Source organism: Pongo abelii, chromosome 3 (genome assembly GCF_028885655.2).
Source record: "Pongo abelii isolate AG06213 chromosome 3, NHGRI_mPonAbe1-v2.0_pri, whole genome shotgun sequence".
NCBI lineage: Eukaryota > Metazoa > Chordata > Mammalia > Primates > Hominidae > Pongo > Pongo abelii.
The window spans coordinates 122,643,095-122,668,912 of record NC_071988.2 but is presented as its reverse complement, the minus strand read 5'-3'; the positions used below and the strand labels follow the sequence as shown (position 1 = coordinate 122,668,912).

The window sequence follows — 25,818 nt, the reverse complement described above, 5'->3', positions numbered from 1 at the left end:
TTGCATTTCTCTGATGGCCAGTGATGGTGAGGATTTTTTCATGTGTTTTTTGGCTGCATAAATGTCTTCTTTCTTTCTTTCTTTTTCTTTCTTTCTTTTTTTTCTTTTTTTGAGACAGAGTCTTGCTCTGTTGCCCCAGCTGGAGTGCAATGGCACGATCCTGGCTCACTGCAACCTCTGCCTCCTGGGCTCAAGCAATTCTTCCTCAGCCTTCCAAGTAGCTGAGATTACAGGCATGCACCACCATGCCTGGCAAATTTTTGTTTTGTTTTAGTGGAGACGGAGTTTCACCATATTGGCCAGGCTCATCTGGAACTCCTAGGAACCTCAGCTGATCTTTCCACCTTGGCCTCCCAAAGTTCTGGGATTACAGGCAAGAGCCACCACACCCAGCCCTACATAGTTATTTCTATGTACTTCATTAATACGTAATTTCTATTTTAAATATTTCTGCAGGTTTTTTTTTTTTCTAATTTGGTCATATTGTGTGAAAAGTGGTAAATAAGAAAGCAGTGTCATCTTGCTTGCACTTTACATCTACAGGTGTAAAATTGGGACCATCAGCTACCCATTACCTAGCATTCAATTAAAGAAGGCAAGATAGAAAATAAGATATACAAAACCCTTTAAAAGCCTAGCCTGATGCTAGTGATATTTTAACGTTGAAATATTATTGTAACCATTTATTAAGGGGACAGTTCTAATCAAGTGGTGCTAAAGAAAGCTGTGGTATGGTAGGAATAGGGAACTTACCTTCTGTCGAAGTATTAACCTGTACCAGTTATTCTAGCTGTCTTCTGTCAAAGTACTATTCTGTACCAGTTACTACAACTTTATCAAATTTTTTATCTTTACAAGCACTTTGTATGGGAGATGGTATTGTCCTTATTCTTAAGAACTTGAGGCTTAGATAGGTATAATTACTTGCCAGAAACAAGATAGAGTCTTTCTGTTGCCCAGATTTCTTCCATGGCTCCTCTTTGGATGAAATTCAAACTTCCTAGCCTGGATGACAAAACCCTCATTATCTATCCCTTGTTAATCTTTTGGTTTTTTTTTTTTTTTTGTATATTTTGTAGAGATCCGGTTTCACCATGTTGCGCAGGCTGGTCTCGAATTCATAGGCTCAAGCAATCTGCCCACCTCCACCTCCCAGAGTGCTAGGATTATAGGCGTGAGCCACTGCGCCTGGCCTGTCCCTTGTTAATCTTTACAGTGTCATATCTTTTCATTCCACACCTAAACTTCAAGTTTATAGATCTTTCACTTCCTGTAATATGACATATGTTGTTTCCACTGTGAGCAACATTCCCTTTCATGTCCTACTGTTCTGTGACTACCTCCTCTTCATTCTTCAAGTTTCTGCTTAAGTACCACATCCTCCAGGAGATTTCATCAAGTTCACCATTAATGAGCATGATGAATGAGTCCACCATGAACAATGCCCATTGCATTGTTCCTTCATTCATACAGCAAATATTTATTGAGGATTCCCTATGTGCCAGGCACTATCCTAGGCCCTAGGAATGCAACAATAGACAAAGAAGAATAAAAATCTCTGCCTTTATAGCTTGTACCCTAGTATTATTATATTTAATTCAGTGTCACTCATTAGATGTTTACTTCTGTTAACATTCTTGGGGTCTAACACAATGGAATATTATAAGAATGTGGTAAGCATTTAATATTTATTGAATCAAGAGAGAGATGAATGGCTTCACTTATTATTATAATTTATAATTGTCTTGAAGAAGTCAAAGAATGTTCTGTTTGGCCCCTTTTATCTTTTCACACTGCCACCATCATAATACCAGACCTCATTGTCTTGTGACTGTAGTAATGCAGCAAACCTCAAATTAAAAGCAACTTTTTTTTTCAATTTTTCTTCACCATTGGATTCTGCATAGAATTGCCAGATTTATCTTCCTAAACATTACTGGAATTGCTCTCCTTGAAATACCTTATGCTAGAATTTGAGACCCTTATAATATAATGTCATCATCCTTCTCTGATTTATCTCTAGATGTTTCACATATACTCTCTGTTCAATAGAGTTTTTTTTGTTTTTGTTTTTTGCAATCCACTTATTGTGATTCATTTGTACCTTTCTGCCTAGAGGTCTTTCAGCTTATGACAAATTTCATCAATGCTGCAAGTCATTTCTTTTTGGTTAAGTCTTCTTTGATAATGTCAGCCAACCTTCTTTTCCTTAATTTCTGTTTTCCTATAAGAATTACTGTCTATACCTGTAGTATTCCAAAGCCTTTTGTAAGCAGCAGAATCTACCCTGTATCACATCTGTAACATAAGTACGTGTGCACATATGCACACATGTACCTGTGTACACATACACACATACAAAGAGCTCTTACATGGAAATCCAAGGTATAAAAAAAGTTAAAAGTATAGCTTCCTGTACTAATGACCCTGACACTCCTCAAGAACCCTTCCGCTCCACAGAACATACTTGAAGCCAGTGTTGTGACCTCAGTCACACTGGTCTTTGGTTCCTCTCACTATTCCAAAGAAAAAGTCAGAAGTGGTCAGGATGACTTAGCATTGCTGAGAGAAAAATTACTTTCTCATGAAACAGAAGGAAAGAGTCACATTTGTCATACCTGCTGCAGCAACCATTTCAAGCCTTGTGTTTTTTGACTTCCTATCACTTCCCAGGAAACATGTGCAGGGAACAGGGAGTAAAGTCAGATTTCATCCCTTTCTCAAGTTCTGAGACACTTGAAATGCTAGAGAGCCTCTAAACTAGATTCTTCTGAAACTGTTTTAGCAGTTCACATTTCACATATGTATGGACCACAGAGAAAAGTCCATGGTCAAACGTCAGTGTCTCCTTATTGATAAAAGGCCAGATCAGGAGCAGTTAACCAGCTGGAGGCCCCATCTGTTTTCTGTTCATATGTGTAAGTCTGTATATCCCAAGCATACTCTATGTTCCTTGAGAAAATCAGTTGTACTTGTATACTGTAACTATAAAGTTACTCATTATTTTAAAATTATTTCATATAGGCTTATCTTCCCAACAAGTTTGAAAAAATAATGACTATTTTTTTAAATTCTCCATTATACCTATGGCGTAGCAGGTACTTAATAACTACCTGTTAATTAAAATGAAATAAAATATCCTAGTTTATGTACTTAGCTATTATTTAGAGTTTTAGAACATTTTTCTGTTCTGACATATTAACTTTATATAAAATATAACTTTGTAGGGAAATCAAGTGTTATTTGTAAAATATATTTCAGATTTGTGACATGACTAATAAATAAGAGATTTAGTATTTTTAAAGACACTCATGTCTTTAAAAGTATGTATTAAGAACATCTAAAATTTTTGTTTAAATACATTAAGCAAGGAATATAGAAGATGCGAAGAATTTTGGAAATTTAATGAAGTAAAGTTTATAAGGTAATTATGTGGTTTTAGAAATTATGTGGTTTTATAAGGCAAACTTTTCTCAATAAGAAGCAGTTTAATAACTTATCAAATACATATTGTGAATATGTGTTTCAATTTTCTGCATTTTTTCGAAGGGAGAATAGTTGATTGATAATCCTGATTGATCTTTTTAGCAATTCTAGTATATAAACAACACTCACCATTTTTAATTGACAAAAATTTAACTAAATTTGAAATTAGGATTGCTAATGAATCACAATTTATTATGAACTAGCAGCTATTTTATGTTTTCCAAACACCTGTGTTAATTTTCTGTGATCACTTAGTTTATATGCCATATATACCATGTTAGGTAAACATGATTTTTGCATAGTTTCCTTAGATATTTGTGATGTACTGAAGAAACAAGAAACTTAAGACCTGATTCATGTTTAAATTAGAGACAACCACATATGTAAATTTTCAAAATATTCAAAGGCTTTATGGATGTTATGATTTAAGTCAGTTTAAGATACTGTGACACCTATTTGTTTCATAGAGGTAAACAAAAATGATGATTCATCTCACTGTGGCATATAAAAAAACTGTTACGTAGTGTCTTCAATTGAACATTAGTCCTGACATGTAAATTTAAGATAATCTAATCTAAGTTCTCAGATTTTTAGATTTGTACTTCCTTTGGACAAAGAAAACAATCTCATGCCTTTTCTTAATGTAATTTGAAATTTCAAAATGAAAACATCATTATTAAAAGTAAGTGTAAAGTATTTATAATTTAACAATTATTTTTAGAAAAATTACACATACTACTGCCTCTGTTGAGTAATGTGATGGATGGAAACGGGCAATAAAATGATTTGCCCATATCAGACATCAATGGGAGACCTAAGGCCTAAACCCGTAGAAGTTTCCAGTACGGAGAGGGAAATCCACCGATGTCAGGAAGCTGATGCTTTTCAGTACCATTGTTTATATCTACATCTTCTCAAGTATGCCCTTCTTGAGGCCATATTTTTATTTTTGTTATTATCCCGGTATAATGCGGCACAAGTGAAACGTCAACCAGTCTTCAGTGTTTATTCATTTTTTAATACAGAATATTTAGTAAATATTTCATGTTTCAGTGTTTTAGTCATTGTTTGGATATTTAACTGAAAAATATTTCTGGAATATCTACGTAGTGAAAGATACGTAAGGGAATGAAAGATAGATTTTTAAAATCTAGTCAGAATTAATAAATGGGCTCAATGCCTTTGTCAGAATTATTTTTCAGATAACACTTTTTCTTAACACATTTTCTTAGATTTTAAATGAACCTTTTCAAATATGTCTGAACAATATTTTGATAATTTGTCAATTCACAATTACATATTTAATTTCCAAATATGCTACACATAACAAGTAAGCTCATATATTTTTACTGAGGGACATGATAGTGAATAATCAGTCTAATCATTCTTTTGCTTAAGGCATTTAAATATTGCCATATAAGAATAGCACTTATTAGCTTTGTTCACTTACTGGAAATTAGATAGAGCTGAATACTTAAAAGTCAATTTTAGCCAAAACCCTTCTGCTGATATTCCCACTGCCTATAATTGCCAAATTAATAATGAATGTGTGGACTTTAGAATCAAATGTCATTCCTTGCTTGCCTTAAGATTTTAAAATATTGAAAACAAAATAATCCTTTAAATTGTCAAAATGTGAGGACTATCATGACAAGGTAGAGGAGTGATTTTCTTTTTTTCCCTATGTAGAAAATTTTTCTTAACTGAGTTTTCCAGAAATCTAAAAAAGTTTTGTTGTTTTTTTTTTTCAAAAAATCCATTTGGTGAAATGTCTTACATTACTTCTATTTACTATGTCACTTGCAGCTTTAGAAACATTACTACCATTACATAGCTGTGGAACACAGTGGTCTTGTAAATGAGCTTTGCTACAAAAGAAAATGAGACTAACTGGAAACTCGTCACGGTGCTGCCACTCTGAAAGATTGGTAGTATCACCAAAGCCATTTAGAGAGATTTCCACTCTTAGAAAATGGAAATGGTGGAGTATGAGACCTAGTCTATTTAATTTCAGCCTTAATAGCTTTCAATGTATGATAGCATACATTTGGATAAAAAGTGGAAAAATATAGAACAACTTTTTGTGTAGTTTACTCATGGCCACATTGATTACAGATGTTTAATTCATCTATCTAAATCTTGCAGAACATTCAAAATGTTTCTTAGGTAGACAGTCTCTGAAATAACTGCCCTGTCTGCTGTTTCACATTTTGTTAGTACATACCATGTGCCAAGCTTTTTTCTTCCTTACATTGCTTCATTATTTAAAAAAAAAAAAAAAATCTGTAAGTTCTGAGTCTTATAGATGAGGCAGCAGAGGCCTTTTACAAATACCTCTCTTGTTCCAGTTACACAAGTCATAATTTACTGAGCACGATGGTAAAATCCTTTAAAAAATGTAGTAAAAAGACTAGAGTGTGCATATGCAAAGGAGGAGATTGGGGAAAGCAAATTAGAAGAGTCTATGCATTCTGTAGACAGTCAAAGCTGGTTGAAGCAGAATGAACAAGAAAGTAATTAAAAAAAGAAGCCATCGCTTATTGACTAAGGTCAAACAGGAGGAATACACATAAAAACCAGAAACTAACAGCAATTATGATGATAATATGCCAAAAAAAATCTGAGTGAAGAAGAAGAGTAGTAATAGCAAACCATTGTGATAATAAGTGCCAGGTGTGTAGTATATACTGCTATTAAAGTAAATGATGTTCAATTATTTAATTTATAATTCTGGTTTCGTGATAGTCCTTTAAGGGAGGTGCTATTTTGATGTTCATCTTTACATGTGAAGAAACAGATAAAGAGAGATTAGCTGATTCTCCAGGGTCACTCAGCTGATTGGGTGGTGGAAATTAGCTTTGGAACCAAGCAGTCTGGCATCGTAGTCTTAGTTCCTAACCATTGCACTATACTGCCTCTCCAAAGGGTGAAAGAACATATCCAGGAAAAAGCAAAATGCCAGAAATGAAAGAATACTGAGACACAGTGTTAAGAAACACTAAGATTTTTTAAAAGCCCTAGAAACATAGGCTTGAAAGGCCCAAAATTGAAACACTAAGAAATAGCCGAACACCCCAGATCTGGACAGTAATGACAGTCCATCTTTCAGGGTCCTAGAGGGAGTTAATCTGAAACCTGAGATGAGTATTTCTAAAGTGAAAATTAGTAATTTATTAATAATAACTTATTAATATTTATATGTAGTTTATATGTACTGATCAAATTTGTATACATTCGGCTGAATTTATATCAACTTATAATGTTCATCCAATACTCTTGATGGGCTGATGATGACAATCAAGGACCTTGTAAACTACATAATGTAAATAAATTCACATATCAAATAGCCACTTGTTTCCAGGACTGACCAAACTTGGACACAAGAACAGGGTGATGAACAAATTTAATTAAATACTGTCTTGAATGTATACATACCTACTTATTGTAATTATATATTGGCACCACAACCGTGACTATAATTTATATAATGCTGTGATGCTATTATGAACCCTTAATAATTAGGCATCTTTATTATAATATTGTTTGGTGCTCAAATGGAAAAATAGTGGTATCAGATGGAAAAAAATGCATACCTTATTCAATAAATTAAATCTTTTAAAGTATTCAATCAATGAAGGAAAAACTGCAAAAAGAAAAGAATCTCAATAGTGAGAACACTCATTTTTAGGATAAAAACATAAACATAGGTTGCATTAATTTACTTTTTATTGATTGGAATAGTACACTGTGGTCATAATGATGGTATTGTATATGCTTGGGCCTTTGATAAAATAGTTTTTAACATGTAGACTATTCTGTTTTGTTTCCATCTGATTACAGTTATGAACTGAGATTTAGGGGATGAATGAAGTATTTAGTACTGGTTTATTGTAATTGTTAATAACTATTGTAATCTACAATATATTTTATTCTTTCTTTTTTGATTTCCCTGCACTGTTTCTCATTAACATTGGCTAACAGTTTATTTCTCTTCATAAAACAGCATCATAAATATAAAGAAATGTTTAAAATACTGCTGTTAATCTGTACTGGTGCTATTATTGTTTTGTATTTGATTTTATAGCTTTATTGTTTCTTTTAAAATCCTTGCAATTTCATATATATATATATATATATATATATATATAATTTTTTATTACCAAAAAAGTGCTGGTAGAAATTTCTGTATTTACCAAATTTTGATTTGATTTGGAGACTTTTTCATTATTGTTCTGTATCATCAAACCAGAGTGACCTGGTTAATAATTCACAGTTTGTTTTTTATAAAGTGCCTAAAACATACTTATCCTTTGAAAAAGTAATATTCCCTATGGGAAAATATTATTTTGAAATATACCTCTTTAGTAAATTAGAACGATGTTATTTTTTCTTATTTAGTTTATTTTATGATAGATACAGATTTCTAGATATAAGCAAATGCTGTAATAAACTGCAGTGTCGCCTTTATCTGAGTAATTGTCTGATTTTAGAAGTTTGTGCATTCTGTTAATGAACTACACATAGCTGGCTAGTTGGTTTGTACTTGAACTTATCATCCACTTATGGTTCCATAAGCCTGGATTATCAACAGGAGAAAGCAGATATATACTTGCAGTACCCACTGTGGTTAACCTCTAAACAAAATCTTTCTCTGCAAAATTGTAGATTTTGGAAAAGAAAGTTTTGGTAGATAGAATATCCAAAAACCAAATCAATAAATTCAATAAATTAATCTCCTCATGCTGAGAATTAGACATAAATTTAGTTCTTTAACATCATGGATTTTATTGTCTTGGGAAACTGTGGCTATTATGGAAAAAACACTGGGTTGAAGTAAAGGAAGCTGAAAGTAGTGAGGATCTCCAATGATGAAAATTGCTAAATGATTCAGTAACGTCTTTTCTAAAGGAAAAATTGTGATCTGTTAGTTTAGTATGAACTGGAAAAACTTGTATAAGAAGTTTTTCGACTTCATGCAAGTCTTCCAAGATGATAAAAGCCAGTATTTTGGAGAAACTAAAAGGTCTTTATAGAAAAATAAATAATGAGTCAAGAATTAAGAGCACTTGACTTCTAAATCGTAGTATTGACACAGTCTTGCCAAACAGTTTTGAAATGCTGATACATTAAAAATCTAGTTTTCATTTGCAGTTTGTAAATTTATTGTTTCACAATTTTTAACAACATACTCCTCTGTCCCCCAGACAACCTAATTTTCATAAACTTTCTTTAACATGAAATTATGTGATATTATAAAATTTTTGCTCGTTGTTAACAAGTTGACCCAATGATGTTCTTTAATGGATTTCCCTTTCATATAGGCAAGTAAATAGCACCAAATGTGTAAGTCTTTGCACTAAGTGAAAGATATTGTTGAGTAATTTTATGTGAAAATGTATATTTTATATTACATAAGTTTTGTATCTTCTATTCAGGGTGACAGTTGTATCGGAGTTCTTTTCAAGCTATTATTTGTATAGCTCTTATAGTAAAACCTTATCCTAAAGTGTTCAGTATTATCTACTTTGGTTTACATTTTCTAATGCAATAATTTAATTGCCAATATGAACTTAGAAACAATATAATTCTTTGAAAAAATAATCAAATTATAATATATATTTATTTGTAGATTTGCTAAATTTATTTAGACTTGCATACCTAACACTTACATAAAACAAGATTGGTTCTTGTTTTGAACACCTATCCCTTCTCATTAAAGAGTTACCAGCATCTCTCTGGACAGAAGATGCAAGGCAAATGCTTGGTTCTGGTCATGTTTATCTTTCTGACTTGTCCTCTCTCCTTTGCCAAGATTCTATTCTCAAGGGCCTCTTTGTCCTCAATATGCTGGCTATTATCTTCTCTACTTAGAAGCACACTGGTTTTAGGGATTATTAGACTCGCCCCATGACTGATTCATTGTTCAGTTCGTGTATTGCAAGAGCTTACTCGGCTAACTACAAAGAGTCCCTTGTCACTGCCGTTGGTTCTTATTTTTTTCTCCTCAGCACTACTTTGCTGTAATCTATAGTGAGTAAAGTCCTGAACTTCTGTTTAATGACTCCTGGACTACCACACCGCCCATTAGTCTCTGAATTCCTCCTTTGTGGTGGGTGGCTTTATACACACACATAAACACACATGTTAATATTTATGTTTTTGTTTGTATGTACTTGAACCCCCATGCCTGTGATTTCAAAGCTTTATAGCTTTCCAACAATGATATTGGGGTGGGGGGAAGCTCTTCCTTTCCCTAAGAAATAAAGACAAATATTTTCTGCATGTTATTTTTCTGTTCCTATTTCAAACCTCAAAATGCTTCAACTTAGATCAAAAGTCTTTGGCACCACTCCTTTGTGAAAATTATTTCCCATAAAGTTTTATTTAAAATGGGCTAATGGAGGGAAGGAAGCAATATTAAAAGGCAGTTATGCAAAAGTAATTGTTTGCTTAGGCCTTAATTAGTAGTTGATTATTTAGGCAGAAGATATGTGTTTTCTGATAGAGATAAGTAATAGTGTATAAACGTCACAGGATATTGGCCACTCTTGCACCGTTTGTTTAGATTAGCCATATTCAGAACTGCTGAGTGACCCGACTTAGGGAAATTACCAAGATAGATTATATTAGATTAATTGCACCAAGTAGATTAAACAACTCAGTGTATCTGATAGTTCTTACTTTTCCAGTACAAAACAAATGACAGGTTATTTCTCACAGGGAAAATAACCATCAATATTTGTGTCATATCAGGTTGCTAACAGATATGAATAGTAATACTCCAGAAAAATAAACTTATGTTTTATTTCAATATATTTAATGTGTTCATTTTGTTAAATGCTGTAACTCTCTCAATTTCTGACATAAGTATATACAGTTCTGTTAATAACCTGCTGAAGACATAATAAAATTTTTGGAATATTCAGCCAGATGGATGGATATTTTCATAGAGCGCTAGGAGTGTTTTAAATACTTGTATTGTGCATCTATGTTTTTGATGCTTTTTATATATCATAAGTATTTGGGTACCCCACCCACGAGCATTCTAATTAGGAATAGGAAGCCAGGAGAATGTGGGAAGCATTTAAGTGTGAACTTGCCTTAAGGGCAAAAAAATTGTCAGAGCCTGGTTGTTCAAGAAGTGCTGTCAAGGCCAAGTAAAGTAGAAGAAAAAAGGACCTAGCCTCCTGAGGATTTGGGGGCCCTGAGCAACCAAGCGTTCAGCTTGTATCATCAGTTGGCATTGGCATATTGTGCTGCTCTTTGGACACCAGTATCTTGGGTAACCAAGAAGATGGAGGATGGGGACCAATAGTAAGTGAATATTATAGCCAGTCAAGCCTTTACTCTGTGTGATGTCATGGGCCCACCCTCTATCCTTTTGGGTACCTCCTGGATACTTTAGTATGTTGACCACTTTCTTCCTGAAATTTGATATCAAAACGGTGAATGAGATAATAGGACTTAAGGATAAATCCCTTATCTTACAGCTGAAATATCCAAGGCCTGAGCAATAAATACAATGAAATACCCAAAGACATGTGGTGTTATCAGCCTTCTTAGGTTCATCCCTCCTTCCTAGATGTCATCAGTCGCTTATGATTCTTTCATATAATAGTGAAGTCCTAATCTCACAGCAACCTAGAATGAGCAATGAAAGAGGTTGCCTTTCCAATGTTCATCTCCTCCACACATAGCCCCTGTGAGGGGAACCATACTAATATGCAGAATGAAGGCTGTGTGTGCTATGAGAGGCTCAAAAGCATAGGTGTATTTAGTCATACTGAACAGATAAGGATAGATCCAAGAGCTTGTTAGTGAATCTGCATCTCTGGAGATTCTGATTCAGGGACCAGAAATCTGTAGTTTCAAAACCTCTCCAAGTGGTTCTGATGTAGAGTTAGGTGGGAAAACAACCATAAGATGTGTGGAGGTTCCACATTCTACCCCAGACTTGCTGCACACTGTATTGAAACCTGTGACTTAAAGGCTTAAAATAAGCACAATCTCAGATAAGTTGAAGGCCTTTGGTTTCCATCAAAGCAAACTCCACAAACTTGTCAATCTCTGTCAATCGCAAGGGTATCTCAAAATCTCTGGCCTCTTAGTTAAGGGTTTTCAAATTAAGCATAGCGTAGGCCCAATAGAAGAATCCTAGCACAGCAGGTGTTTCTTGTGTGCCTCCTGGGCACACAAGTGTCTAGGCACTGGGGATATGGCGGACAAGACTGACAAGTTATCCATTTTAGCAGTGGTTGTATTTCAGTGGGAAGAATCAGAGAAGAAACAAGCATGCAAATAAATCAATTAGATAATGCTGATTGTGGCATAATTACTGTGAAGAAAGTAAAGGATGATAGTGGAGGGAGTTTGCTCCTTTGTACAGGATGGTCAGGAAAGACCTTACTGAGCATGTGATGTGTATGTGAGACCTTATGGATGAAAGGAAGGCAGCCTATGAAAATTAGAGGAAGAAAATACCTCCATTTTTTCCATTATGTTTTATTTTGAGTTACTGTTTTGTTGGGCTTTGAATTTTTCTGTGATTATGTATGCATGTCATTTTCCTTTACTGAACATTATGATAGGTGGTCTTTCCATAGAAGACCTATGGCTATTCTAAGGTAAAGTTAGTGACAGTGTGATGATACGTGTAACTAGATTTCAGGGTATTTTGTTTTCCATGCAGAGTTTACAGCAATTACTCTTTTCTATTTTATATCATCAAGCCAAAATCCAATTATTGCAGTGATATTGTAAATCATTGAGATTATCTCTTATCACAAAGTTATTATAGACCAGGAAGAAGAGATTAATTTTGTTTTTGTAAAACTAAATTCATGATAATGTACTTCTGTACTTAAGCAAAAGAAAAAATATCCTCATAATGTTTGCATTGTCTAGAGACATTTTTTTTTCGTTCTGGCTGCCAGATTATGCTTCAGTTGTATGTTAGTTGCTATAATTGCTTAATGCCTAACCCGCAGTTTACAACCTAAATTAATGTCTTGGTATCTATGCCATTTACATATACAGAGGTAAAAATCAATTATCCTTGAATCTTCAGACATGGCCAGGAATTAAAATGGAAGGGTAAAAAAGATACAAGAAGCTAGAAGGGGGAGAGAAAGGAAGAAGATGCTTTAGAATGTCTCCAGAATGCCTTCCACTCTTTATTCCCCCCACCTCCAAGCACCAGAATTCTATTCTGTCTGGGACCTTGACATTTTAAATACAGCCATTTTGAAATGCTATTTTGATACAGCATTTGTTAAATTCTTATTAGACTCCAGAAACTCTTCTAAGCCTGTTACGATATTAACACATTTAATTCTTACAATAGCCTAATAAGGTAAGGTACCAGTATCACCCGCACTTTATAGATAAATACATTTGAAGCTCAGAGAAGTTGAATAAATTGTCCAAGTTCACTCAGATAGTAAGTAATACAGCAAGGGTTGGAGCCTTGGTAGTGTGGATCCAGAGGCTAGGCCTTTAAACAATACCCCACACCGCCTCTAATGCCTTTGATTAACCATTTTGTCTTGGGGATGTTTTAATAACAGCCTAAAATATGACTGTTAAACTTGCCATAGAAATTCCAAATAATGTCTGAAGCCTATGTCTTAGCCCTCACTTGGCTTCCTGTTTTCCCTGAGCTTTACTTACAAATGTTTGACCCTCACCTCTCTGTTAGGCAGCAAGGAGAGGGAGAGAGCCAGTAGCAAGACATGGGCTATACAGAGTGTCAGCGTCACACCCATTGACATGTGAAGGGCTGCATAAAATTAGTTGCAAGGAAATGTCTTGCTTCATAATTTGTTTCCTTGAAGTTCCTTCCTTCAACTTCCAAACCTAATGGAGAGCACGTGAAGGCATGGTTTCCAGCCATATATTTTCTGTTTTATAATTTTTGGTTTGAAACATGTCATATGTATGACAGATATAAAGTTTCCTACAATTTGAGAGGAAGTGGTGCTTGTGATAAGTAATCCATACCAACTATAATTTCAATAGATACATAGGTAGAAGAGTAATTATATTATTACTTGTTAGCTAATAAGCTTTATCCTTGCCTATTTAAAAATTTGGTAACAAAAATGTGCTAATTAAGTTTTTAAGATGGATATTTTAAAAATTATTATGCTCGTATCTTATTTTATATACACACATATATAAAATATATAAAAGTTTTAAGAAGTGTTTTACTATTTATGTTAGTTTTTACAGCTCCAAAGATAGCTGTGGAAGTCCCCAGAGCAGGTACTGGCATCCATGCCTGGCAATGCTTGGACCATCCCATCCAGTGTTCTCTATTTATTTCCCCTTGATTTAGATATCACATATGATTACAAGAAAGCACATATGTCTCTCACAAACCAACTTCTTAATGCCTCAGAATATGGATTTATTTGCTCAGCTCTAAGAATAAAAAAAAATTTATAAACTATGTTTTAAAACATTTTTTCAAAAATGGAAGAATATGTTTCTGGTGTTTCTACTGTGTATGTCATGCTCAAGAGACGGAAGAAGCTATATGATTGGAGTCTACCAAAGGGATGCATTAGTAGTTAAAGCTCCTCATTATTTACAGCCATTTTGTTAGTATTTAAGATTACCAAGTGCAGACATTCTAAAATGGAATCCACCTGTACCTGCTTCATGCTTATAGTGCTGTGGGTTCTTAGTAGCTAATTCTTGACAGTAGACAGGAATTTATATCATGTAACATTTTTATTTCATTGTTTTGTAATTATTTTATCATTGAACCCACTTAACTCTTTTTTTCTATGATCTTTTGTCAAGTAAGGAAATAAAATTTAAAACATTTTAATAACTTGCATGTAATTGCAGGATATAATGTGTTAAGATCTACTTTTGGCCCCCTGATTTCTTATTCACGAATGCGTTCATTCTGTGTACCTGTTAGTGTTGCAGAAGCAGCCATATCATGTTCACCATTCAAGCACAAAATTTTAAAAATATTACACAATATATATACACATACACACATATATAGTAGTATAAATATATAAAAAATCAAAGATACCATAATGTGGTGGCTGACAGGAAAAGCTTTGGATCAGGTGAATCTGAATTTAAGCCCTGGGTCATTTATTTTTAGGAGTGACCCTACGAAGCCACATAACCTCTCTAAGCTATATTATTTCATTATCTGTATAATAGAGATAAAAATATTATTTTTAGAGTTCTGAAAGTAGAAATGAAAGAAGTATTAAATAAGTGAGTTTTTAAAAGAGACAAAATAGCTCTTCCAAGAAAGTTGGTTTAAAAGAGAAAGTGAGACTGTTAAGAAATACCAATTCCCAGTAATTTTTTTGTACTATGTTTCACAGCTTTTAATACTTGTAGTTCTTTTCACTTTAACATTTTGTAAAAATGCTCCTTTATAATTTAGCTTAATTGGAGGATTTTTTTTTTCCTTTCTTAGTGGTATGTAAACTAATGATGTGTCTTACAATGGATTACATTCTAGATTCAGTGAAATGCAGGTTTTATGATACATATCTACATTTCTTTCTCTTCAGGAGGCAGTAATATGTAGTGGCCATGTATTCAGACCTCAGTTGTACATAGATTATGCCAAATTCCTGAACCATTCTCTGGTATCATCTTTTACCTGCAAAATGAAAACATATCTCATGGCATTTTTAGGGTTAAATTTAAAAATGTGTGTAAACATCCTGGCAGCGTCTCATAAAGAATTTTTAAGTGCACAATGATAGCCATTATTGTTATTATTCTCTTCATTTTTTTTAAGTTAATCTATATACTAGTGGATTCAGACATTAGAGCCAAGTTTGCCACTAATTAAATTTGGAAACTTGAGCAAAATACTTAGCTTTTCTGTCTTATTTCTTGTTCTGCAAAATAATGTTTTGGCCCAGATAAACTTGAAATTAATTCTGGCTCTAAAATTTTGTAATTGTATTATTTAATTCAAAGTCCTAACATAATATGACCATAAAATGAATTTTGTTTCTTTCAGTTTGTGGGGACATTCATGGACAATTCTTTGACTTGATGAAGCTCTTTGAAGTCGGGGGATCTCCTGCCAACACTCGCTACCTCTTCTTAGGGGACTATGTTGACAGAGGGTACTTCAGTATCGAAGTAAGTCTACATCATTTCTTCTTTGCTGTTCAGTTATGGATCAACAGTATCTCAAAAAAATAAAAGCAATAAATGTTATTGCCTTATGGAAACCTCTAATAATGAAATTTAATTCACTTAATTCATAGGATATTACATATTCTATTTTCAGTTGATTCCCATGTGTTTTTTGTTTGTTTTTGAGACGGAGTCTCGCTCTGTCGCCCAGGCTGCAGTGCAGTGGCGTGATCTCTGCTAGTGAGCAGAACCTCTGCCTCCTGGGTTCAAGCCATTTTCCTGCCTCAGCCTCCTGAGTAGCTGGGATTACAGGCGCCCACCACCACGCCCAGTTAATTTTTGTGTTTTTAGTAGAGATGGAGTTTCACCATGTTGGCCAGGCTAATCTCAAACTCCTGACCTCAGATGATCCGCCCACCTTGGCCTCCCAAAGTGCTGGGATTACAGGCGTGAGCCACCATGCCCGGCTTGATTCCCATATTTTTTAATAGAGATGCCAAAAAATGGTAAATAGTAAGATTTTGCCTTTTGTACATTTTATGTATTTGCAAATTTTCAAAAATTACGTTTTGCTTTACAATAAATAATTCCATTTTCCATTGAAAGAACTAATCAATGTTGATCAAATAAGCAGGAATGTATTTGCATGTTTATGCCTTATAATTGTGAGACAGTAACTTACCTTTGTAAATTGATAGCAAACTGCGTGTGTCTCTGTCTGTGGTTGTGTATGTGTGAGTACACTTACAGCTGCTATATTTTGTCTTTTTTGGCACCTGTCATCTAACTAGGGTAATTTGTCAAACTCATTAATTAAAACAAAACAGATAACCTTTGAGTAGAGGTTCTTCCACAGCCTCCCATCTGCATCTGCTTTAAGTAAGTAAAACTACATTCAAAATAAAGGCAGAGACCTTGTTTTATTCATATCTTTGTTCTTCCTGATGCCTAACATGGTGTGTTAATAAATAATTTATTGAAAGAAATGGTTTGAAATTGAATAAGTTTTAAAGAATCAGACCTCATGTATAGTAGCTGACATGGGCTGTCAAAAGAGATCGTTAAAAAGGAAAATGATTATTCTTAATTAAAGAGAGAAATCAACATTATTGTCTCACACCAACATCATATATTCATAATAATCATAGAAAAGCATTCTATATTTCAAAATTTTTATTACAGTGTTTTATTTACTAAAGGGCTATTTAAGGTTGAAAAGCATGTCATCCTTAAACAGCTTTTGTTTATAAAATTATATCAGTTTTATTTTTCGGTTATTTAATTCACCTTTAGTTACTGACTACACGCAGACACAGAAAAGTTTATGTGGACATATATGTATTTCTACCAGCATAATAATCCCGTCTGCATTTAAAGATCACAGATTTCTTAATTAATCCTGGTGATGATGAGGGAAGAAGGAGTGGTGATGGCATATAAATCCTAAAAGAGAAGATAAATTCTTGGTATTTCCTTCATTTGATAAACAAGTATGGTCAAGCATATAAAATGTATATGCACTATGAATAGGACTGTGAGGAATTTAAAGAAATGTAACATACATTCTTGCTCTCTAGAAACCTAAATCTACGTTGCAAAACAGAACCATAAAAATCTGTATAGAATCAGAAGCCTGGAATAGATGATTATCCAGAGGTCAGTTATTTAAATGGATTATTAAAACCTTGTGATAAAGGAGATACAAAATAATAAGTGTGATTGGATTAGAGAAAAGTGAGAGAATATTGAGAGCACACATGTTTGGGGAAGACTGAATCAAAGAACAAGTAAGATTTAGCTGGGAAGGAAATTAAAGTGAGCAAAAGTACAGAGGAAGAAATTAGTGAACTCTGCTAACCTTGCTTTTTTGTTCTTGGGGCCAGTCTGACCAGCTTAACTGATGGAAAAGCAATTGAGTACTAATTTTGTAAGACCTTTATATCACATTAGGACTGGTGTCTGTCAGGATTAACAACAAGAAAACAAAACCCCTACATAATGGTGGTTTGGACAAGATAGATGTTTTTCTGTGTGTAAAAGCCCATAGACAGCAAGCCAAGACTGGTGTGGCACAGCGTGGTGCCAGGGCCTAGGCTCCATCTGCTTTCTTGCTCTGATTTTCATGGCCTCATTCCAAAGACAAACTAGTGACAAGATGGCTACATCAGCTTCAACCGTCATTTCTCCACATAATATTCAACAAGGAGGAAAGGGAGAAAGAGAAGGGTATATCTTCTTGTTTAAGGATGTTTCCCAGAAATGGCCCAATTCCTTCAGCTTGTATCCCTTGAGCCACAATTTGCTGATATAGCCATAGGTGATTTTGTATGTGGCCAGGATTAAGGAAGACTGTCATAGGCAATAAACAGCAATGGGAGGATGAGGATTTCTGCTCTTCTCCTTGAATTAGGGTTATATAGAATGTTTTTTCTTTCTTTCTTTCTTTCTTTCTTTCTTTCTTTCTTTCTTTTTTAAATTTTATTTTATTATTATTATACTTTAAGTTTTAGGGTACATGTGCACAATGTGCAGGTTAGTTACGTATGTATACATGTGCCATGCTGATGTGCTGCACCCATTAACTCGTCATTTAGCATTAGGTATATCTCCTAATGCTATCCCTCTCCCCTCCCCCCACCCCACAACAGTCCCCAGAGTGTGATGTTCCCCTTCCTGTGTCCATGTGTTCTCATTGTTCAATTCCCACTTATGAGTGAGAATATACGGTGGGTCTCCCTCTGTCACTCAGGCTACAATGCAGTAGCACAGTCATAGCTCACTGTAGCTTCAATCTCTGCAGTGGCACAGTCATAGCTCTCACTGCAGCTTCAATCTACCTGTCTCAAGTGATCCTCCCGCCTCAGCCTCCCAAGTAGCTGGGACTACAGGCACACACCACCATGCCCAGTTAATTTTTATTTTTAGTAGAGACAGGGTCTTACGAAGTTGCCCAGGCTGGTCTCCATCTCCTTAGCTCCAGCAATTCTCCCACCCTGGTCTCCGAAGTGCTCAGATTACAAAGTGTGCAAACCTGTAATCTGGCCTGGGTTATGTAGAATCTAAGTGAATATTTAAAAAATTATTTTAGTAACTCTTAAATTCCTCTTGTTCATTTAACATTTGTAGCACTCCTAAATTAAGTTTTTCATGATGAATGAAATAGGCATCCTACTTTCCTTGAAGCTTGCATTCTAAGTGAGGAAATCCCAATACTATCATGTTGGAGTGATTATTTTTGTCAGTCAAATGATGTTGTGCTACGTTGGAAATTTTTTTTTATTGTAACATTTGTGATTTTTCACAACTTCCTATCTTTCCAAAGGTCATCAAAGGTCACAACACTTGCTTATTAATTTTATAATAAAGTACGATACTACATCATGTGTGGCTTGAGTAACAGCTGGCATAGTTGGACTTTTCCTTCTTTGTGCCACCAACTCCATCTTTGGATAATATTCTTTAATTTTATTGTTCTTTATTTACCTTTGTGTTTTTTTTTTTTTCTTGAAGAGTGCAGGCTTCTGAATCTCTGTCCTCAAACCACCTGAAATTTTCTAAACTTTTTCTAATTAGAGCATTTTAGAATTCTTTTTTTTTTTTTTTTTTAAGTAAAGATGTTGCTGGGTGTGGTGGCTCAGCCTGTAATCCTAGCACTTTGGGAGTCTGAGGCAAATGGATCATGAGGTCAAGAGATCCAGACCATCCTGGCCAACATGGTGAAACTCCATCTTTACTAAAAATACAAAAGTTAGCTGGGCGTGGTGGCATGCACCTGTAGTCCCAGCTACTCGGGAGGCTGAGGCAGGAGAATCGCTTGAACCCAGGAGGCGGAGGTTGCAGTGAGCCGAGATCATACCACTGCACTCCGGCCTAGCAACAGAGCAAGACTCCATCTTAAAAAAAAAAAAAAAAAAAAAAAGGAAAAAAAAGAAAAAAAGACGTCAAGAAGCAGTAATCACTAATTTGTTCCTCAGCAGATTTTTTTAAAGTCTACAATTAATCTAGATATTTGAACTATGAAATTTGCTATGTTTTGTTTAGTATGCTCCTTTTGAAATTCAAGCAAAGGATCAAACTGGATGTTGGTGACATATGAAGTGTAGGAATTATGGGGCATTTAAAAGTTCTAAAATGCATGTATTGGAGTCCTCATCTTCAAAAACAGCTCTTTAATTAAACTTCAAGAGTCTGGACTACAACCCAGGGACTTGCCACATACATACAAAAATGACAAAATGACTCATATGTGAAATGTTCCATTTTGATTACACTGTGACCTTTGAGAGGCTTTGGAATGGCTCATTGATATCGTATGTAAAATAGCATGGACATTTATATAAAATGTACCTACTGAAAATACTTTAAGGATTTTTTATTGTGGATTAAGGAAACTGACATTGTTAGCATGTTGTAAATGCTATTGTTTCAGTGATTTGAATGACCTCATTTATTCTTGACAGTTTTGGAAGGAATGTGTAAATACGTTCCTTTTATGAGTACAGGAACTGAGGCTCAGGGATCACACGTGGTAAATGGCAGTGCTGGGGTTCAAAGCCTGTGTTCTTCCACTAACCCCAGGCCTTTGCCATAGTATATTCATTACATGTACCACAAAGCACCACGAAAAAAAAAAAAACAGTAATGCAGAAACTGGTACACACTATAATATTCACCCATGCATGAACAAACATGTACACACAGCCTTCTCCCTATCTATATAATCTGAAGATCAAAGCATTAAATACAAAATGTTCTCTGTGAGTATGATACTGTTGGTTTAAGAAAAATCCTAAAATAAGAGCTCAGTTTTCCAGCGTATATTATCCTAACAGGCTAATTCATCTCAATAATTCACAGCTCCACTGCGGGTATTCTCCTTTGGCTATCCTCTGGGCAAAGGGGAGCACTTCAGTTTAATTTTTACCAAGTCAGCTTTGAAGGATAATTTCAGATTTCAAACAGTCTCTGCTGGGTATATTTATAAGCACTAGGTAATGTGCTCTGGGCAGTACATAGAGCTCATTTTATGCATTACCCCCACCCCAGTCTTCTCCTTTTGCCAAAATTAGAAATCATTTCCCACAAAGTTAGCCCAAGTAAGACAAGCAAGCTTTTGAGTAGTGATGAAAGAGGTAATTTTGTTTTGAGTAATAATTTGTCTTACACCAAATACTGCGCTTGCTGATGATTGCATTACACTACCTAATCTCTTTGATCAAGCATATGTGTATATATAGGTCTGTGGCTGAGTGTGTTTTTCTGAGAACACAAGGAAAAACTTAGAATTGCAAACAGAGGCACGCACAGCTGTTTCCTTCTATTCACTTCCTCAAACTCCCTTTCTAGCCATTTTGCACTTCGCTGCCTTGAGCTGGCTTCTCAACTTAGATCCAGATCTCAACTCCAGGCCTCAAGCAAGTTTAAGTGTGAAGAGTTGTTGTGTTTATTAGCTGTGAATTCGTAGACCAGAATGAACCACAGCAAACCAGACAGTGTTCCATGCTTCTGCCTGAGAATAACAAGCAAGTGGCACAACAAGAGATGTTAGGTGACAGGGTAATGCCACAGACATGAGGAAGAAATTGCCTGGCTGTCTCCCTGTAGCCAGTCATCTATATAGTGCATTGCTCTTCCACTGCTGCCTGTCTACATGCTTGTCAGACCAGGAAGTGATGTCTTAGAGGAGCTACATTTGACATTTCAGGAGTTTGGATCTTTTCCCAACTCATGCAAATCCTTTACTTAGTTGTCTGATGATTGAGAGGCAGCACTTTTGATTGGAATGTTTCACAGCACGAGTAGTTACTTTAAAGAGCTGATTAATATATACCTAAAGCTGTCCATTTTCTTTTTTACTCCTTTGCTTCCTCTTTTACATCCTTCTTTACTTCTCTATGCAATTTTCAAGACTACTTATCATTAAAAGCGTAAATCACAAAGTAAATCATTGCACTATTATTATCAGTGAACCAATTAATGAAGAAAATTATATTCTTAGTGCTGCTTCATTGTGGAAGATAGGAGAAAATTAAACAAGAGAAAGCTATGTCTGTGGCAAAAAATTAATTTTAAAAAGAGGATGCTCCATCTTTCGTATTGAGTAACCTAAACTAACCTTAAAGTGTAAATATTTGTTTAATTAAGAGCCAGAATGGAAAGACAATAGGGGTCCAGTTGAAGTGATTAGCACACCTCATTTACATCTCACCATGCAGAAAAGGCCGGTGTAACACAGCCCTTTGTTTCTACCTTAACCAATTAATTCACTGAAAATTTGATTCAAATTAGCCATCTGATACCACATAGACAAAAATAAACAATTAACTAATTGTATTTCACTGCTTTCGTGGATTGTGATTTTTTTTTTACAAGAGACTTCCCTTTTTTAAAAAACTATCAGGTTATGATTTGCTGAAGATCTTCAGTTCTTCAGAATGTTAGAGCTTTAGATGGTAAAATAGTTGCCGGCAAGACAGTGTTGTACTTGGCAGCTCTCTCCCACCAGATGTTGAGGGAGAATGCTGGCAGGGCTCCACCTCCAGTCCACCCTTGCCCTTTCATTTACCATGCCACTTCTTCCATATTGGCTGCATTTGTGGTTTTAGTCAATGTTTGGGAAGATATTTTATTCTTGTCACAGGGGAGAAGGAAATAAAATGTGAAAAGAAGACTTATTTTTAGGGTATTTTGAGCCAATAATTTAGAAATTGAGTTATATTCTCTCTCTCTCTCTCTGTCTCTCTCTCTCTCTGCCTTCTATTTCTCATTCTCTCTCCCTATTTCTCTCCCCTCCCTCCCTCCCTCCCTTCCTTCCTTCCTTCCTTCCTTCCTTTCTCTGTCTCCCTCCCTCCTTTCTTTCCTTCTTCATTTACAGAAAAGGAACTAATATTTCTTCAGCTCCTGTTATATACTAGGTACTTTACATCCATTAAATAATCAGGGATATTAAATGTATGTTGCATCATTTAAAAGGTGTAAATATATAGGATAGAAATATTTAGCATCGTGCATTTATATATCCCGCTTTGAGGTTTCAGTTATGAAAGAACTATGGTAATTAAGACTGGAGGGGATAAAGCCACATGCTAATGTCAGAAAAAGGTCTTTAACAGACAGCAAAAAAAGAAAATGTGGGTCCTAGAATGTGATTCCTCTAGTGTTATTTGAGTGGGGTTACAAAGTTGCAGTTTAGATTTTAATTGGAGAGGTAGAGCTGTGCCTTAAAACAAATTGTTACAGGCAAAACTAATCTAAAGAAGTCAGAATTATAATGACATTTCCAAAAGAATATTGACTGAGAGGAGGCTGAAAGGAGCCATCTGAATGCTGAAATGTAACTGGATCTGGGTAGTGGTTTCATGGGATTTGTGTAAAAATTAATTAATCTGTGATTTGAGTTATGGACGTTTCACTGGATATATTATACTTTTCTTAAAGAAAAAAAAACTTTAAAAAAGTAGCCTAAGTGCCTTCAGAACATGTATTCTCTCCCCCAGCATATAAATGAAATATATTCAAAATAGCAATTTCAATATACAAATATATTTTTAAAGGAGTTTTCATATCCATTCATATTCCAAACTAGACATCCTAAATTAACAACCAATTTGGAAAAATACATATATTACTTTCAGATTAAGGTACAGCCTTAGACATTTTAAATTGGGGAAAATCCTCCCATTGACATTAATAATAGTTTATGAATATCTTCTCTGAAATGTGAGACAAGCTTGAGTAATACAAACTCTTTTTATTGAAACAGTAAGTACAGCTATAAAACCCGATCCGTAGCAGAGACTCATTAAGCTACCGGACTACTCACTGAGGTAACAGGAAACTTTACATACATCAACAGATCATGATGCTTTAAGGATCGCTTGTACAGGCCATTTGGTCAACTTTTCAGGCATATTAATATCATTAGTCACATGAACTTCAGCTAATAACTGTAATCAGAAAGTGGTAATTAGAAACTTAATTAAAGTAACATATATAATTTAATGTCAACCTATTGTTTACTTCAATCATAATTACATAGAGATAATATCTTGCTTGAACAACAAAATAATAAACATTTGTTCTGATAATTAGTATTTTCTCCAAAAGTTGGGCTGTATAGTCAAACATAATTAGTTCTCACTCATTTCATAAATTATCATATAAGCTAAGAGAGATGATTACTCTTTACAAGTAGTACTACAAATAAATTGTCAGCAGCTTTTCCCTGTAGATATTATCCAGGATATCTACTGTATTGGAAAGCCAATTATTAACGTATAAATCTCATTGATTTTGATTTCAGATTTTAGTAACCAGAATTAGACTTGTCTCAATATTTTTGTAGTTTTTATATCTTCTTAGCTTCACTTTGGGAATACAGGTTTTATGAGGATAAAAGGGCATACTTGTTTTTCAAAGCATGATTTTCTGTTCCCTATGGATTCTTAACAAATGTCAGTTGACGATAACAAATTACTGATGTTAATACCTGAGTGTTCCAGTTGACTTGGTGCTCATTCCAGGAAGTCTGTGTCAAATGTAGATGTATTCCCAACTTGGTGAATGCATGATTGACCATCATTTTTACAGACTGCAATGCCCAAGTAACTAAGTTGAGAATTTTGAGGTATATCAAATGTATCCTGTAGCTTTTAGTACAATATGATTAATGATTAATAAGTAAAAGTCACTTCTCTTTATAAAGCTAATTATTTTTTAAAATCAGGTAACAAAAATGGAAAAATTGGAAAGATAAAGTACAACAAAATGAGGAGGCAAAATTGACAAGCTCAGCCTAACTTGAACTGCGTCTCTATTTTCTATAACTTTTCCCCATCTCCAGCTCCCTGCCTTCTTCTCTCCCAACATCTTGTCTTTTCTGTCAGTGTCTTTGGTATATAAATCTTAAGTTTTTGATTTATGTATATACTTAATTAAATTGAAGGTCAGGGACTCTCACTACACATACCAGTATTTCTTCTCATCCTTTTACACCAGTATATTTTTATTTCTAGTATATTTTAGTTAAGTTTCTTCCCTTCCATTTTTTCTTTAACTCCCACTCTCCTCAGGCCACATAATTCTCCTTCTGTTGACCATATGTAATCCATTGTTTTCTTGTGGTGTATGATCCTCAGTGCGTGTATGTATGTTTTAGGTGTAGATGGACCTTGGCTTTTTACCAAAGTAATGTTTCCTGTTTGATTGTCAATATCTTCTCTACTAAGCTCCAGCCTTTTGGGGGACTTTTGGTCATGGTAATACATTTTATTCATGTCTTTATGATATGTGAGCAATGAAATGCATAAGTATTAAGGAAAAATATTTATTTTTATATTATTTTTATTTTTCTTAGTGTGTGCTGTATTTGTGGGCCTTGAAAATTCTTTACCCCAAAACACTGTTTTTACTTCGTGGAAATCATGAATGTAGACATCTAACAGAGTATTTCACATTTAAACAAGAATGTAAGTATACTTCAGCCTCCTTCCTTTAACACTATATGTGCTAAACAGTAATTTTAATCAATAATAAGATACATACAGTATAATCCATTGCCTAAAGTCAAAGGCTTAAAGTGACACTCTTTCATATTATCCTATATTTCTTTCTAAGCATGGACATTTATGAGAATTCAGAATTTCTTTTTAAATTAGAACTTCTTTATAAAGTGATTGAAGAATTTGAATTAAGATTTGATATAATTTATCCTAAGAAACAAGTGATTTAGGTATACTACTGTTTGGAACAATAATTCTACTAATTAATCTCACATTACTCAAGAAACGCAAATGGAGGGCAAATTCAACCCTATGCCTCTGTTTTGGACCCAATAAATGAATACTAGCTTCTAGTGAATCTTATAAAACTGAAGATGATGTCATTCTTTAGACATAGACACTAGGAGTGTGGAGTGCTTTTTTCAATTTATTTTTCCTCCTTACAATTTTTCTTAGTATTCTCTGAATCTTACAAAGGTATAAAACCTTACATTTTTGTTTTATATATAAATACAGTTAAATGGAAGAGCAGGGAATCTCTCTATACATATCAATATTTTTCTCTTTCATTTAGTCCTATATTCAATGGAGCATAAAGATTTCTCCTCTTAAAACATTAGATATAAGTCATGGGAAAAGCAGTGTGCAGTAAGATAGAAACAGCTTTAGAAAATGTCTTGCCATCTGCTTTTCTACAAAA

The 25,818-nt window shown here is 34.5% G+C and overlaps 1 protein-coding gene across 3 annotated transcripts in view; it reads left to right on the top strand.

Moving 5' to 3' along the window:
• Nucleotides 1–25,818, top strand: part of PPP3CA (protein phosphatase 3 catalytic subunit alpha) — a 331,868-nt gene that overhangs the window by 230,683 nt on the left and 75,367 nt on the right. For all 3 annotated transcript variants that reach the window (XM_054553399.2, XM_063723223.1, NM_001133985.1), the window contains 2 exon segments: nt 15,497–15,621; nt 24,974–25,085. In XM_054553399.2, coding sequence (XP_054409374.1) covers nt 15,497–15,621; nt 24,974–25,085 — 237 coding nt within the window.